General features: G+C 45.4%; 2 protein-coding genes across 2 annotated transcripts; both read left to right on the forward strand.

Moving 5' to 3' along the window:
• The first annotated feature begins 10 nt into the window (after positions 1-10).
• LOC113564330 lies at positions 11-2,296 on the forward strand. Its single transcript, XM_026980988.1, has 2 exons — positions 11-1,013; positions 1,068-2,296. The coding sequence occupies exons 1-2, from the start codon at positions 20-22 to the stop codon at positions 2,243-2,245; spliced, it is 2,172 nt and encodes a 723-aa protein (XP_026836789.1). The 5' UTR covers positions 11-19; the 3' UTR covers positions 2,246-2,296.
• A 5,784-nt stretch (positions 2,297-8,080) lies between these two features.
• Positions 8,081-13,978, forward strand: LOC6547220. The gene is made up of 2 exons (XM_026980589.1): positions 8,081-8,667; positions 13,085-13,978. The coding sequence occupies exon 2, from the start codon at positions 13,112-13,114 to the stop codon at positions 13,661-13,663; it is 552 nt and encodes a 183-aa protein (XP_026836390.1). The 5' UTR covers positions 8,081-8,667; positions 13,085-13,111; the 3' UTR covers positions 13,664-13,978.
• Positions 13,979-14,570: the final 592 nt, after the last annotated feature.

Raw genomic sequence — 14,570 nt, forward strand, 5'->3', positions numbered from 1 at the left:
AATAGAAGTTCTTATAAAAATGAAACATTTCGTCAAAAACAAAATTATGGGCCACTTCCGAAGCTCAGAACAGCAGCGAAAAGATGCGGGTCAGGGTAGCCAAGCCGACCAGTCCCGAGGTAGTCAGGCCGAAGTGGGTGCAAAACCACGTCCTGCTCCCCAAAGATCCTGTCCTGGCAGCCTGAATGTGCCAGAGAATATGTACGTGCTGAAAAACTGCGATCGCTGTCAGGACTACAAGGTGCAGCCCTGCAACTGGAATTGCAAGTGTCGAAGAAGAGGAAGTGATTGCACAGGTCAGTGCGACCTGTCGCCATCGCTTTCCCAGGAGAGCATTCCAGAGGCGGCGACACCATCAAGGTCCCTACTCGACCCTGCCTCGCAGCGTCGATTGGGCGGCAACTGCCCCATTTGCCAGTTTTGCGGGCGGGAGGAGATTCGTCAGCCAGGTCAGAGCATGTGTGCGCAGTGCAATGAGAAGATCCAGGCCGCCGTGGATAATTACCATGTGCAGTGCCACGGACAATGTCAGCCCATAGCGGGGCAACCATGTCCTTATCAGCAGGATCAAGCGCACTCCCAGCCAGGACCTCAGTCAACTGGTCAGTGGCAACAGTTCAGTAGGAATCCATTTGAGCAGCAGTCAACTGGTCAGTGGCAGCAGCTAAGTGGAAATCCATATGACGGTCAGCAGCCGCTGGGGGATCAACCCTTCAACATAATTGTGCTGCAGGATTGCAACAACCAATCGCTGATCGACCAGTTAACTGCGGCTATAAGCCGCGGTGGCGGTCAAGTGCATATGCCCATGGAAGCGCATCGTTCTGAAAATAACCTCTATCCCAACAACTATCCCAACAACTATCAGAGTAACCCACTGGCTGGCTATATAGACTACGAGTACGTGGATCCGAACCGCAAGGAATATGGCTACGAGCCGGAAAGGGACGATCGATACGACTACGGATATGATATGGGTGCTTCGCGCCGGGATTCCTACTACCAAAGGGATGGTAAGTTGATGTATCGTTTGCTATACCATACCTAAAGTGGAACATATTTTCTAGGCTATGAGGAGAAGGGGTTTCAGAACTACGCATCAAGCTACAGCTTCGATTATCCCTCCAAGCACAGTATCAACCAGAAATCAGAAGCCTCAAGCCCCGACTACACCAATCAAACTAGAAACCAGTCATTCGATTATGGCCAGGCCCAGAGTTGCACATGCAACTGTCAGTTTTGCCGCAAGGCCTTCGAAACCAAGGACAAGCTGGCTCTGCTTATTGCCCAGGCACTGGAGATCTTCATCGGCCGTAATAGTACCAAGGAGGACAAGATGAATAACCAAGAGCCGAGCCATAAGAATGAGAATTCGAAAAGTGCAGATCTAAGGACTAAGGCGAAGAAAAAGAAGGCTAGGAAAAGTATGAGTCCGGAGCCCGTCGAAAAGAGTCCACCAAAGTCCAAGCAGGAAAGTCCAGAGCACGGCGGCAATTCGCCAGCGAAGGACACTACAAAGACCCACAAGGAAAGCCAATTGAGAACTGAAAAGAAGGGCAGCAAGGGGAAAATTAGCTCGCAGTCCAACCAAAGTACCAAGACGATTTCCAACCAAGGTTCCGGGGGCAAAGCTGTGAAGCATTTGGGATCAGTCCAAAACGTTTCCAGCCGCGATGCAGAAAGTTCAGGATCCCACAAGACGCCTTCATTTTTCCTGCCCAACTGCGAGGAACATCGCTGCAAGCACAATTGCAATGGGATTTGTTCGCGAAAGCCGCATGATTGTGGAAAAGGTTGCAAGTCCAGATGCCGCGGTCCCTGCTCCAAATCAGGAGGTGGAGATGGCCGCAGCCGCAGAAAGGGATCGGGTAAGGGACAGCGATCCCATCAGCGGCACACTCGTTGCCAGCAGTGCAACCGGGGTGAGGGTCGCCAGTGGCAGGAGGTGGATGCCACCGATTGCCCGGCAGGCAATCGAAATGCTGGAGGCAGCGGCTTTGCTAAGAACGCCCTCCTGGGACTCAGTCCCATTGCCCACTATCGACCCGGAATGCTGCAGTTTCCCGTGAATTACCTGCTGGCGGGCACCAACTTCCGGCGGAGAATCGTTCGCACCGCCGCCGGCGTAACGCTGCACCAGAAACCGTACTTGGCCAAGGCCGATGCCAAGGATCTGCCCAGCTTTCCCTGCTGCAAGAAGTGCAGCAGCCCAGACTGCCGAGCACCCGTTAAGAAGTGGCTCTGAGCTCCGGAGCGCGTCGCCGAAATATATGCATTGTTGGGCATCGAAGGAGCTAGAGGGCATCCTTCGATCCATACAGTGCATACGTTCGCCCAGGCGCGTAGTGGCTTATAGTTTTCTTTCCCAAATTCCCAAGTATTTCCTTTCGCCGCCGCCCTATTTTCCAAGTGCAATAAACCGGCTAGTGCTAAACTACAACTAAATCAATGTTTTCCAACTATCTTTGGTGTCTTTACCCTTTGTCTTCTCCTGCTCACATCTGCATTAATCTGTTTACTTGTCTGCTTGCCTCGTTTGCAACAGTCCAGCGAATTTCCAACTAATTTCCGGATCTTGCGGATCTTCCGGCTTCCGTCTTCCGTTGGCACTGCCGTTTCCGCTTCCTGTGGCCCAGATTAACCGCTTTGAGCGGCGCAAATCAAAAGCGGTGGCCAGCACTGAGCCGGGACAAACAATTAACGCCACAGGCGTTTCCTCATCGCCACCGACCAAAAGTCACTAATCACCGGCAATATTTTGGGAGTTTTCCATCCGTACCTGGGCGAAACGTGAACGCACAATGGGCTCGGAACCAAATTGAGCCTGCTGCAGCAGCTTCCTGCACTGCATTTCACACTGCCTCGGAATGAGAAACTAATTTGGCTTCCCTGCTGCGTTTTACTTGCCACATGTCCTGCGGAGCGGATGGCGGGATGGCTACACTCGGGAGAAAATCGAGCACCGGAATTAAAAGAAAATAAATAAGAAAGTTAAAGTAACTAATAATAATTTTTCAAATTGAAAATCGAGCTTGAAACATTCCCAATAATATTATTTAATCTACTCTTAGTCCTTAGAGATCAATTTTTTAATATCTTTGTTATTTGGTAGGAAGCAGAAAATATTTGTAAACATGTTCGGTGTTTGAAGCTCAGTGTATAAATGTTAATTGCAACGCACAGCATTCTACGCACTTTTCTCCGCTCAGCAGGACATCCTTTTCCTTGTTATTGTTGTTTGACAACATTTGTTTTTACAATTCCCTGCGTTTCACGTCCTTCTTTTTTTTACCCCTGCTCCTGTTTTGTGTACAGGGTACGCGCCTTCCCAGCTCGATTCCCGTTTCCGCTCAGGAGTAGCCTTCATTTGTGCCCCGCACTCACGACCTCGAGCAACAGATGAATCCTGAGTCCTTCTGAGTTGTGAGCTGTGAGCTCCTGCAGGAGGCGGACCTAATCCCATGTGTTGTTTGGCGAACGGCAACGGGATGCGGGATTCGGGATGCGGGCCAGCAGGCACTTGGGCAGGAAATGCAATTGTCTAGGCTCAACTATTTGGCAAATGCGCCGAGCCATTCATTCAGCGGATGCACGTATCCATGAGTTGTCGATTGGTATCTGTATCTGCATCTGTATCTGCCCATTGTTCTGCCTGTCTGCGCCAAACGCAATCCGTTAGCTCGTTTTCAATTGATCGAGTCATAAACATCTCTCTTATTAATGCATTCTTATAATTATAAATACAAAATTAGTGCTAAAGTGATATATGCACATGAAGATAGTATCTTAAAGATACTACTAGTTAGTTTCAAGTTGATAGTTAGCTCTCCCTCTTTTTCCGCTGCTAAGTACTTCCCTAAGCCCATAATCACTTCCCTACCTCCATAAAGACATCCTACTTCCCCTGGAGGCAATCCGCCCACAATCGTGATCGGATTGTATCTGTGTAAGTGGTTTAACTAACAAAGAACCTCCGCCTCATTAGGGATTTCCCTTCGGAGACAATCCGCAGAGCTTTCCACACCACTTTTCTGCTATTTATCTGCGTTCTATGCGTGCACTGCGATTGTTCTGGGGCATGTTGTTGTGGGTTTTCGTTGGTTTATTGCCCGGTGGGTTGGACCACAAACCATTTACGTGACACGTTTTGTAAGTTCCCATTGTGGACAATGGTGTTGTTGCCGTTAATCAGATTCACGGAGCATTTCTTCACCGCCGTTCTCTTTATTTACTTTCATTGTTATCATTTGAAAATGCCTTAATCCGAATTTATGAAACGAAAGCGGAAGTCGCTTTCGGCTGTGGCTGCGGCTTGTTGCCCTATTGTCTCCGGTATTCTGTGCCCAGTTTCCCAGCTCCCGGTGATATACCCATCAGATGGAATCTTGGAATCTCAGCTACACTTGAGATAAATCATTTGCGAGATCAAATCAGATATTTCAGCTCCTATAATTAAACTAACAGAGTTGTACAAGAACACGGATAAGTCAAGAAATTTAATTTAGTAGTAAAAGTAGAAAAGTATTGAATATTTTTCTTTAGGACATACTATCTAATTTCCTATAATAAATATAATCTTTAAAAAGACATGCTTACTTGTAGATGAATAGATGAAGATGAAGATTTGAAATAACTTTTTTTCTAGCTACAGACAATATTTCTTTAAGTGCATAATCCCTTGCCGACTGTGTGGCCTTTCGTTGCCATGTTTGTGTCTGCCAGTTTCTTTACGAGCGCGTCTTATTTTTCCAGCTTTTTTCTTGTTTACGGTTACTTGATTTGCTTTTATTATTATTCTTCTGATTGATACGAACGTTTTCGTAATAAGATTTCAGTTGGAAACTTGAGAAAAACCAGGAAAAAGCGAGGAAAGCGGGGGAAAACACGACAGCAGCTGCTACGCCTCCGTCGAAATTCTCCGAAGGAAAACGCTGAAAACTTTATGACGGAAGATGCCACACAATCTGTTTATTGATTTATAGTCTGGCGAAAGTGCCAATAAAACGCCGAGCACGAACTGGAGGCTGTTTGGGATTAGTTCTACGGCGGGGAATCCCCTCGGCGAGATCGTTAACATTATCATCCTACTCCGACACTCGTTGCATCTATGTACTTTCTGTGTATTTTCGTAGACCTTTAATGACTGTGGATGCCTGGATGGAGCTAGGGAAATTTTCGAAACTATATACATGTGTATGTGGCTCGTAAATCGTTTAGTTCGGGGTTGGTTGTGCTCTATAAATAGCTGGCGACACCCCGAATATTGTTTGGTTGGATATTTTTGGGAATTCATATATTTCCACGGCACACGCCCCCATTCCCAAGCCCAGTTCCCATCCCCAGTTCCCGATCTTCATCCCCACACAGCTGCCAGATGTAGGTACATGTACATGAGTGTAAATCAACCATCGTGCCCGATCGTGTGGAGGATTTAACTTCCTTTGCCGGCAATTTATGCGCAAACACAATCCGGACCCGGGCACGTAATTGAAAATCAACAAAGCTAAGCAAATATCCAGGCATTCCTTTGGGCAATTATCAGCCGGACACACAGAATTGCCTCACTGCGTCACGTACGTGCGCCTAAGTAAACATCCTTTTCGGGTCTCTCCTTCCACGGCCATATATACATACACATATGTATACGCATATATTTTGGCAACTCTCATTGCACATCCTGTGTCCAAGGCGATTCTTATCGCCTTCGAGATACCCGTCCCTAATGCGTAGATTCAAATTCCGATTCCTGGCCAGACAATAGGGAAAAACGTTGCAATTGGATGCAAGGCAGCTGTTTTGGCTTGGGTTCGTATGTGGACAGGATGGGCCGGGGATTAAGTGTAGGTGCACTAAGAAAAACTCCATGCAGGATTATGAAGTAAATAAATAAAGGTTCAAGGAAAGGGTGTACAGGTAACTTTTATATGTTAGATCACTTTTATATTGCTATAGAAGATACTGTATGATACTATACTAAGATACTATATGATCAAGAGCAGTTCCCAAATTTCTTTTTAACCACCCATATATATAAAGAACCGTCTAAGTGACTTGGTTTCGGGGAACACATTTTTCTCCGTGTGCGCTTATCTACGTGCGTCCTTCGCATCGCAATTAGAAATGATTAGAGCGACGCCGCAATCAATTAAGGAAAATGGTACCTACTCAATTTATTTGCCCGGCGATCGACAACTGCTGATAAACAAGCCATTAGATGCACTTGAGATCGCAACAGGACACCGCTTCAAACCGGAGCTGCAGCATCTGCGCTGCAACTCGAGTGCAGCTGATCGATCCTGCACCTCCGCACCTTCACCTTTTGTGGGCGTACGCGTGCCCGTGGGCGTGGTCGTGGTACTGCAACTGCTCACAAAATTTCCAAGTAAGCTGGCGTAACTCGATCAGCGGCATGATCCCGCCTGGCGTGATGGTTAAAAGGATTCCAGCACGCACTTGACAGCTCCTGGCACATGGCTGACCCACAGTATTCATATATGTATATATACATATAGGTATATACATGCCATATGCTATACCACTCCGATTCGAGTCCCCAAAAAGGATCTCCAGAGGCATCCAGAAATCGCTTGGCATGCGTGCCAGCCGCAAAACATCGAAATGCTTTTTAGTGCGCGGCAGGAAAGGGATTTCCTGTAATTACTCAGCGATCCATGCTGGCTGAATAATTAGGAACGTTCTACGAAATTAATGAGTCAGTTACTTATGGAATAAATGAATGCACAAGTGCATGATCGTCATGATAAATCTTCAAAAATTGCTAATGAAAATGGTGATAAATTAGGTGCCAAGGCGGGTCTAGTCACTAAAACCGAGAATAATAAAGAACAATAAATAATAAAACAGAAAATTTCGATTAGAAACCGGAATATACTTCCCGAAGCTAGTTTTGATACTATATCATAGTTGCCCGTATGAATGCTATTAGTAATTGTTATTAAATTTTGTTTCAAATTATATCACGCTTCTATACTATTTGTACTACTTCTTTAAATACTTTCGTGTCAACTGCGAACAGATGTATTAAGCCTATAGTACTTCGAAACAAAGAACTAATGGATACTCGATGACAGCTTCCAAAAAGATTTTTAGAACATTCGAACGGCGGGATTAACCCGGTGGATTGCCTTTCTATGGCTGTATACGAATCTTTCGTTTCCCTACGAGTAATACCCCTATATACAAGGAAACAAATACCATAAAGTCTGTTTTCAAATCCCTTAATCCTTGAACAAAAAGTTCATGCTCATGCAGCCAAAGTTAACCCACATTTCTGTAGGCCAGGGGATCAGTTTATTTCCTCATGTTTGGCAGCCCAAGAACCTTTTTTCATTGACCTTAGCTGTTGACTCAATAAGCAGGAAAGACTGTTTGAAATGCGGGTCTGTATATGCACGGATAAAAATTTACATTTTTCCATACATAAACCCCGAGGAATTCAAAAATAAACTATACTTTGATATGATTCCTGACTTTGATATGATATATGTATTTATAAAAGCGAGTTTCTTAATTTATAAAAACAATGACAAGTAATAGAAAAATTATTTGATTTGATGATTTTCTTATACCCGTTAAAGGGACGTTGAAAAGTATGTAACGGCTGAAGTTCTAAACTCCATCTTCAACTCATCTTAATCGGATTTTGAAGTGGCATACCTCTCAATGTTTCTGGCGCAATTCCCTAAAAAATTGCATTTAAATTTAGATATCTATTTTTTTTTAATTTTTTTTTGTAAGTTTTCTGGTGTATGATGTTGTAAAAATTCAAAAATATTAAAAATGTCCCAAGGCTGAAGTTTTTTTTTCACATTTCGAATAATATTAAATGATGTGTCACAATTATAATGATTATTTATGCGATCTTATTATTATGTAAGTCGCGGTTCAAGACTTAAGAGAGGAGCACCTATTTTAATATTCGAAATGTAATTCTTTTCAAAATCAAAAGAGAAAAAGAAAATAAAAGTCTCTTTTTTTCTCTTTTGAATGATATTGCTTAACGTTGGTTCTCTTCTCTTTCGCCGTCGCCGACAGCAGCGACAGCGACGTCAGCAGAGGGCTGACGTTTAAAACCGATGCACGAACACGATCGCAATCAGTTGAAAACGTGGAGCGCGCGCGAGCAGAACGCAGATAGAGATACATTTCTGGACATTTTGCAGTGCGCATTACTCACTCATCTGCCAGATACAAAGATACGTTTCGCAGTACGCCTGACGATTGCAACTGACAAACTGGATTTACCACCCAAAAAAAAAAGAAATAATAAGAAATAGAAAACCAAAACAATAGCCACAACTACAAGTCGTGTTAAGTGAAAAACGAAGCCAATTGCAGTAGCGACCAAAAACTTTCAAAACCCGAGCCATAGCGAAATAGGAAAAGTAGTTCAGAGCGTGAAAAATACGTTATATGCTGCAAAAGTTGTGAAACGAAACGTATCCGAGAGATACAACCCCATTGGGAGAGCCAAAGTGCAGTTTCCAGAAGCAAATACCATTTAAAAATACTTACAACCCAACCGAAACCAAACAAATAATAAAGGCTGAAAAATTGAATACACCCAAAAACGAATTTTCCAACAACTCAACCTCGACGACGATTCGCAAGACAAACTATTGTTGGATTAACATTTTTCTGATCAAGGTAAGTCGGTTTACATATTCTGTTTTCATTTTTTCTACGGCCATCATTAACACTCAAAAGCATTCCGAAGGTTTAAGTTGACTTGGCTTTTATAGTTACTATGTAGCTGTCTTGCAGTCGAAACCGACAAAAGTTGTCTGTCAGTTTTGATGTGACTCTGGCTAATTGACCTCCAAGCTTGTGTTTTCATAATTAAGCTAAACTGAAGCCGAGCGGTAGTACCACATTGAAAGTTCACGTAGTTTTTTGAATACGGATATACAGATGTCTTGAGCTTAGGCTGGCATCTGCAAGGGAAAGATGCCGCTTAGATACATTTGTAAACACACCTTTTGGGCCAAAGATACAGTTCCAGCTCGACTGATCCCATAATACCATACAATTTTGTGCTGTGCACTCACAAAGCGACACTTAAAATGCCAGGACGGCAGCTGCAAACCGAAATGTTGTGGCCAAGTCGATAAAGATGCATTCGGCTGGATGGTTTCGTGGTTTCCCAGTTATTGACCCGTTTCTCGTTCGTTCTGTTCCTCTGCTGCTTTGTATTGAATGCGCGCGCATGCGCAAAGGATACGGAGTTGTATGTTGTATGGGCGTCGAGGGTTGCAGCAGTGGCATGCCCCGTATGCCCCATATGCCCCGTGTGTTCTGGGCAATCTTTGCAGCTGCAGGACCGAACGATCTGCACCTGGCCTCGCCCGCCTAATTAATTTCCAGCTGACTCAGCTCACCGTAGCTCTTCGTGGGGGAAATGACAAACCTCTGACTACGCCACTCACTTTGATAAGCACTTACTGGGGACCCACTTCCTGCTGACCCATGGGCGAGGAGCTGGAGGTGGAGCTGGGGTGGAGCTGGAGCTGGGGGGTGGAGTTGGGGAGCGACTGCAATGGCTCACTTCCCGCCGACACGTGCGAGGCGTGAATAGAGTGAACAGAGTGAACAGTGAACGCGGAACACACATGAATCCCCAACTGCCAACTTTCTTCGTTCTTCGTTTATTTCGTTTCAATTTTAATTCACTTGCGCTGCTGCACAGTTGACAAGACTCATAGCGATTCGAGATGCATTTGGCGCCATTTGGCCGCACGGTACTTATATTTTTAAACGCATCGGCGACAACAAGACCGAAAGTCGTCACACATCCGTCCATCACACATTGGGGGCCACAGTGGCGCACACTGCGCGAAAAAGTAATCCGCCCATCTAGAATTTCTTCAGAAATATAGAGAGAGAACGATTTCCATAGATAAGATTAGATTGCATGGCCTTTGATTCCATTTGATATCTGACTCTGAGTGGCGTAGTGCGCATTTCTCTCAGTGTGCGGCGAAATGATGAATGGGGCTGTTGGGGCCAGACAGGGACGGCGATAGCAGACGTCAGGCAGACGCTGCAGTTGCGCTGCCTTCGCCTCGATGGCGTTACATGATTTGTAATATCAGCAAACATGCGTCACAACAACAACCGCGAGATGTGGCAGCATGTGCACAAACGGAATCCGGTTCGCTGCTAGACGAGCTAGAAATGTTTATTTTTAACAATATTTAGCAGATTATCATCTGTTGTCGTCTGATGCACTCCGATGAATGGGCGAGTTTGTTGCCTTGACGGCTGGCCAAGAAAACGCGACGTGCATTTCAGCAAATTAACAAAACAACGGACTGATTATTTGCTTTATTTGAACATTTCGAACTGTCTGGCTCTGGCTTTTAATAGAAGATAAATGTTTATTTGAGAAATAACTAAACATTTGCATTAGTCAGGACAATTAGCGCGATTTCTCAAACACAAAATCTTACATACATATACGTAAGTAAATGTTGGAAATTTTGGAAAATTATTTATTGTGTGTCGCGCACAAAAATGCATGCCATTTGTGATCCACAAAGAAGAATCTGTTTCGCTGAGCGGAAGCCGCTTGAAAGATGAAAGGGGAAGCCTGGAGAAAGAGGAAATTGTGGGGCATAAACACACCCGCCGACAAAAACAGAAGCCGACAAGATACACACTCGAAGCCCCAACCCGAGAATCACATATATTTGGCGGATAGCAAATTACGCACTTAAAGTGCTCGCCAAATGACAGGAAACGCGTCATTTTTACGAACTTCAAATTACGATTTTTTACGTTTCCTTGTCTTTCGAACACTTAAAGTTCTGTGTGTGTGTGTGTGTGTGTGCATGTGGGCTTAGTGGCTGCTACTAAGTAGCATGAGCAGACGGACTCAACACTTTCGTGGATGCAATTAAAACTGGCGCACATTTCCTCATTTATTTGTGCGAGTGTATTTGGCGCGCTGTTCCCTTTTCCTTGAAAAAGGGACTCGGGGGAGTGCATCCTGTGCGCAGCGGATGTGCGAACGCAGCACCGACGACTCAACTTCCTGCCATTGACTTTTGTCAACCGAATAGTAACTGAAAACCATTTCCCTTTCCTTTTCCTTTTCCCATTTCCATTCATCCATCCATCCATCCACCGAAAACAAAGCGAAGCGTGAAAAACAACGCGTGCTGCGCACGAGCCACCGATCAACTTGAATGTCAATGCCATATGCCGTATGCCACATATGCTACAGGGTATACTATAGTTTGCTCCCCGACAACACGAATCAATCACTTCGAGCCGCCACTTGGATGGGTGGAGGTGCATTCCAGTCAGCGGAAGCCTCGCAGACAGCTCCGTTTGACAATTGCTGACTAAGCCGCTCCGCTTTTCCACTTTTCCGCTTTTCACACGCTTTTCCCGCGCGTGGGAGTAAGTATTTTATTGGCTTCTAACGTTGGCGGAAGTGAGTGCACATTGAAAAACATATCACCAAGTTTGGTTATCATAAAGGGATTACATGCTAATTGCAGCTCATGTGTAATTCAGCTAAAATCGTATTATAATGGATGTCAATGCTTCATGGGTGGGCTGAGTTTTCCCTCGATTGAATTAGATTAAAAGTGTAATTTGAGCACGCCTGCTGGGGACCGCCTGAAGATCGGCCAGACTTGGGGATTCCTTATGGGTCATTCTCCACCAGGGGTTCTTCGAGGGCTTTGTTATTTGCACCTAATGGTGTCTGGAGTGTCTGGATTTTTCTAGATTTTTCAAATAGCTGCTTTGCCCATCACTTCCATCCCAACTTTGGATTCGATGGGTGCATTACCCATATATACATTTTCACACATTTCCAGGGCTTTTAACGCCGAATGTGTGTTTGTTTGAAGAAGTAAGTAAGCATTTATTCTCAGAAAAATCAAGAGGAAATGATTTTGAAAACACGTATATAGCGCACATCAGAAATGTCGATAAAGATATACCCTATTTCCCTTTCCCAGCCTGAGTCACATTTCGTAGGAATTTCTTTGAGCTGCGGCAATGAGCTGTGTAATTAAAACCACTGCGACTCCTTACGCACTTCCTTCCTTCCAACGGAAGCTCCCGGGAGTTCGTTCCGGAAAACTATTAAGGCTCCCTTTTGGCGAGCTTGGAATCGCGACGAAGCTCCTCTTCCGCCGGCTACCCATTCCCATTCCCATTGCCATTGCCATTCTTACCCACATTCGCAGTGACACCTTTTATGATCCGTCGGCGGATGTCTCGCTAGCTGTTTTGTATTTTATACAAGTACATATATATTTATTTTGTTGAATACCCCCTTTTCGATGGCTCTTTGTTTTGCTCGCCACATTCGCAGCTGCCAATTGGGCTGGTAATTATTTCCGCTCCACTCTGTTTTGACCTCACCACCGCCTCCCGCTCACCTTCCTCCGCGGGCCGGATTCCCCTGATCTCTGACTCTGGTTTGTAATCGCAATCGCAGCTTGGCCTGCGTTTCTGTGTCAGCCACATGCCGATTCCGCCGATACCGCCGGCCCCGCCCCCTCTGTTCCCCCGCCCCATTCAAATGTGACCGCCGATCGATATGACAGCCAGCGCTCCGTAATGATTACTCAGCGCTTCCTTTCGCGCGATCCGCTGACGCCGCCCATTCCGGCAGCAAGGTCAGATTTAATAACGAAATATTAATTCGAAGAGGAAGTGCTGAAGCCGATAGTCGAATGCCAGATACCCTTGCTCGGAGTACAGCAAAAGGCAGAGGTAATTTTATTAGCTGATTTTATAGAGCCTCATACATGGCATAGATATGCAGAGGTAACCAGCTATCTTTAGGCCCAATCGCCTTAATCTCTTAACCAATATACCGTGTAATCGCAAAAGCGCGAGGGTCATCACACTGGCGATGCACACAAAGCGGCGTATGCGTGTTATTACTTATATTAGTAAGTGCTTGTGTTGTTGCTTCTTGCTGTTGTAGCGATTAAAACAATTGCCAGCTTGTGAAAGCATTTCCGTTGTACTAACCCTCGCCCCGCGCGCAAAAAAGTGAATCACAGCCATTAATCAGCCATTCTTACTCCACTTTCAGCGGCGAAACATTGCGAACGGAAGCGACATGCAAGTGGAATCGAGCTATCCCAAATACGCCGGACGAGTGCCGCCTCTGGACCTCACCCAGGTGAATGGGGGTCAGGATCTGTGGGGCGGCAGTGGTGGCGGCAGCACGTCCGCCAGGCGCCACCTGCATCATCCCTACCAAATGCTGGACAAGTGCCGTGGCGGAGTTACCCTGATCAGTCCAGCATCGTCCTCCGCCTCCTCATCCCTCTCCTCCTGCTCCGCCTCCGCCTCCGCCGATGATAACAACAATCGACTGATGAGCGCTGATGATGGCACCACCAGCCTGCTGCATCCCATGGGCTCCGATGGTCTGCCGCTGGATCCGCGCGACTGGACGCGGGCGGACGTGTGGAAGTGGCTCATCAATATGGCCGTGTCCGAGGGATTGGAGGTCACGGCCGAGCTGCCCCAGAAATTCCCAATGAACGGCAAGGCCTTGTGCCTGATGAGCCTCGACATGTACCTGTGCCGCGTTCCCGTCGGCGGCAAGATGCTCTACCGGGACTTCCGGGTGCGACTGGCCCGGGCAATGGCGCTGCTGTCATAGGGCCATGCTGTTCGAATATCTATATCTCGCGGATACGCAGTCCTCTCTATGGTTGTACATATCTCTAGGATTCGCTTAGTTTAGTTATAGTTATAGTTATAGTTCAGCTAGCTATAATGCCTAGTCGTTAGTTCTGCTCGTCATCTAAGTATTAGCGATAATATTCTGCATTTCAATGTTGTCAAAGATTGCGGCCACTTCCCACTTCATTTGGATGGGAGTGGCGTGACTTGTAATTCTACAAGAGATCGAAGTTATAATGCTGTCCTATTAGTTAACTAAGTTCGCATATGATGAAAATATAAAATGAAATTTTATAACTGAACAAGCTGGTGTATTATTGCAGGTACTTCTTGGTACTTCTCGTACTTCTTAAATATACATACGAGTTCTATAATCTAATATCATTTCTGGCGAGTATTCATGCATTCCTCTCCACGAATCTTGAATGCCCTTTTGAGCAGCGACTCTGGGACTTAATGTTAATGTTCTGTTTATGTCTTTCACGATTCCCGCAGACGCACTCACATCGACAAGTGAAATATACGCTCGAGCAATTAGCACATCATTAAGTCCCAACAAATGCTCCAAGTCGAAATTTGGGATGGAGCCCCACACCACTCACACCCTTTCAAACACACACACACAGGGACAAGTGCAGTAAACTCATTGTTATTGTTGGCCAGAAGTTAGTGGCAACATTTGTTTAGGCCCTGGCCATGCATAGATCACCAGAAAGTGTTTATTTTCCAAAGACTTTTTTCGGCTGTGTGAATTGTGTGGGTGGGGCGATGAGGAAACAGAAGTTACGAAAAATGCTACTACAGAAGTTAGTTAAATGAGTATTGAAGGGAAATTGGTTGCTTAAACAAACTAAAATAATTCCAACAAAATACAGGAAATTAAA

This window comes from Drosophila erecta, unplaced genomic scaffold (assembly GCF_003286155.1).
Source record: "Drosophila erecta strain 14021-0224.00,06,07 unplaced genomic scaffold, DereRS2 tig00000092-arrow-pilon, whole genome shotgun sequence".
Classification (NCBI taxonomy): Eukaryota; Metazoa; Arthropoda; class Insecta; order Diptera; family Drosophilidae; genus Drosophila; species Drosophila erecta.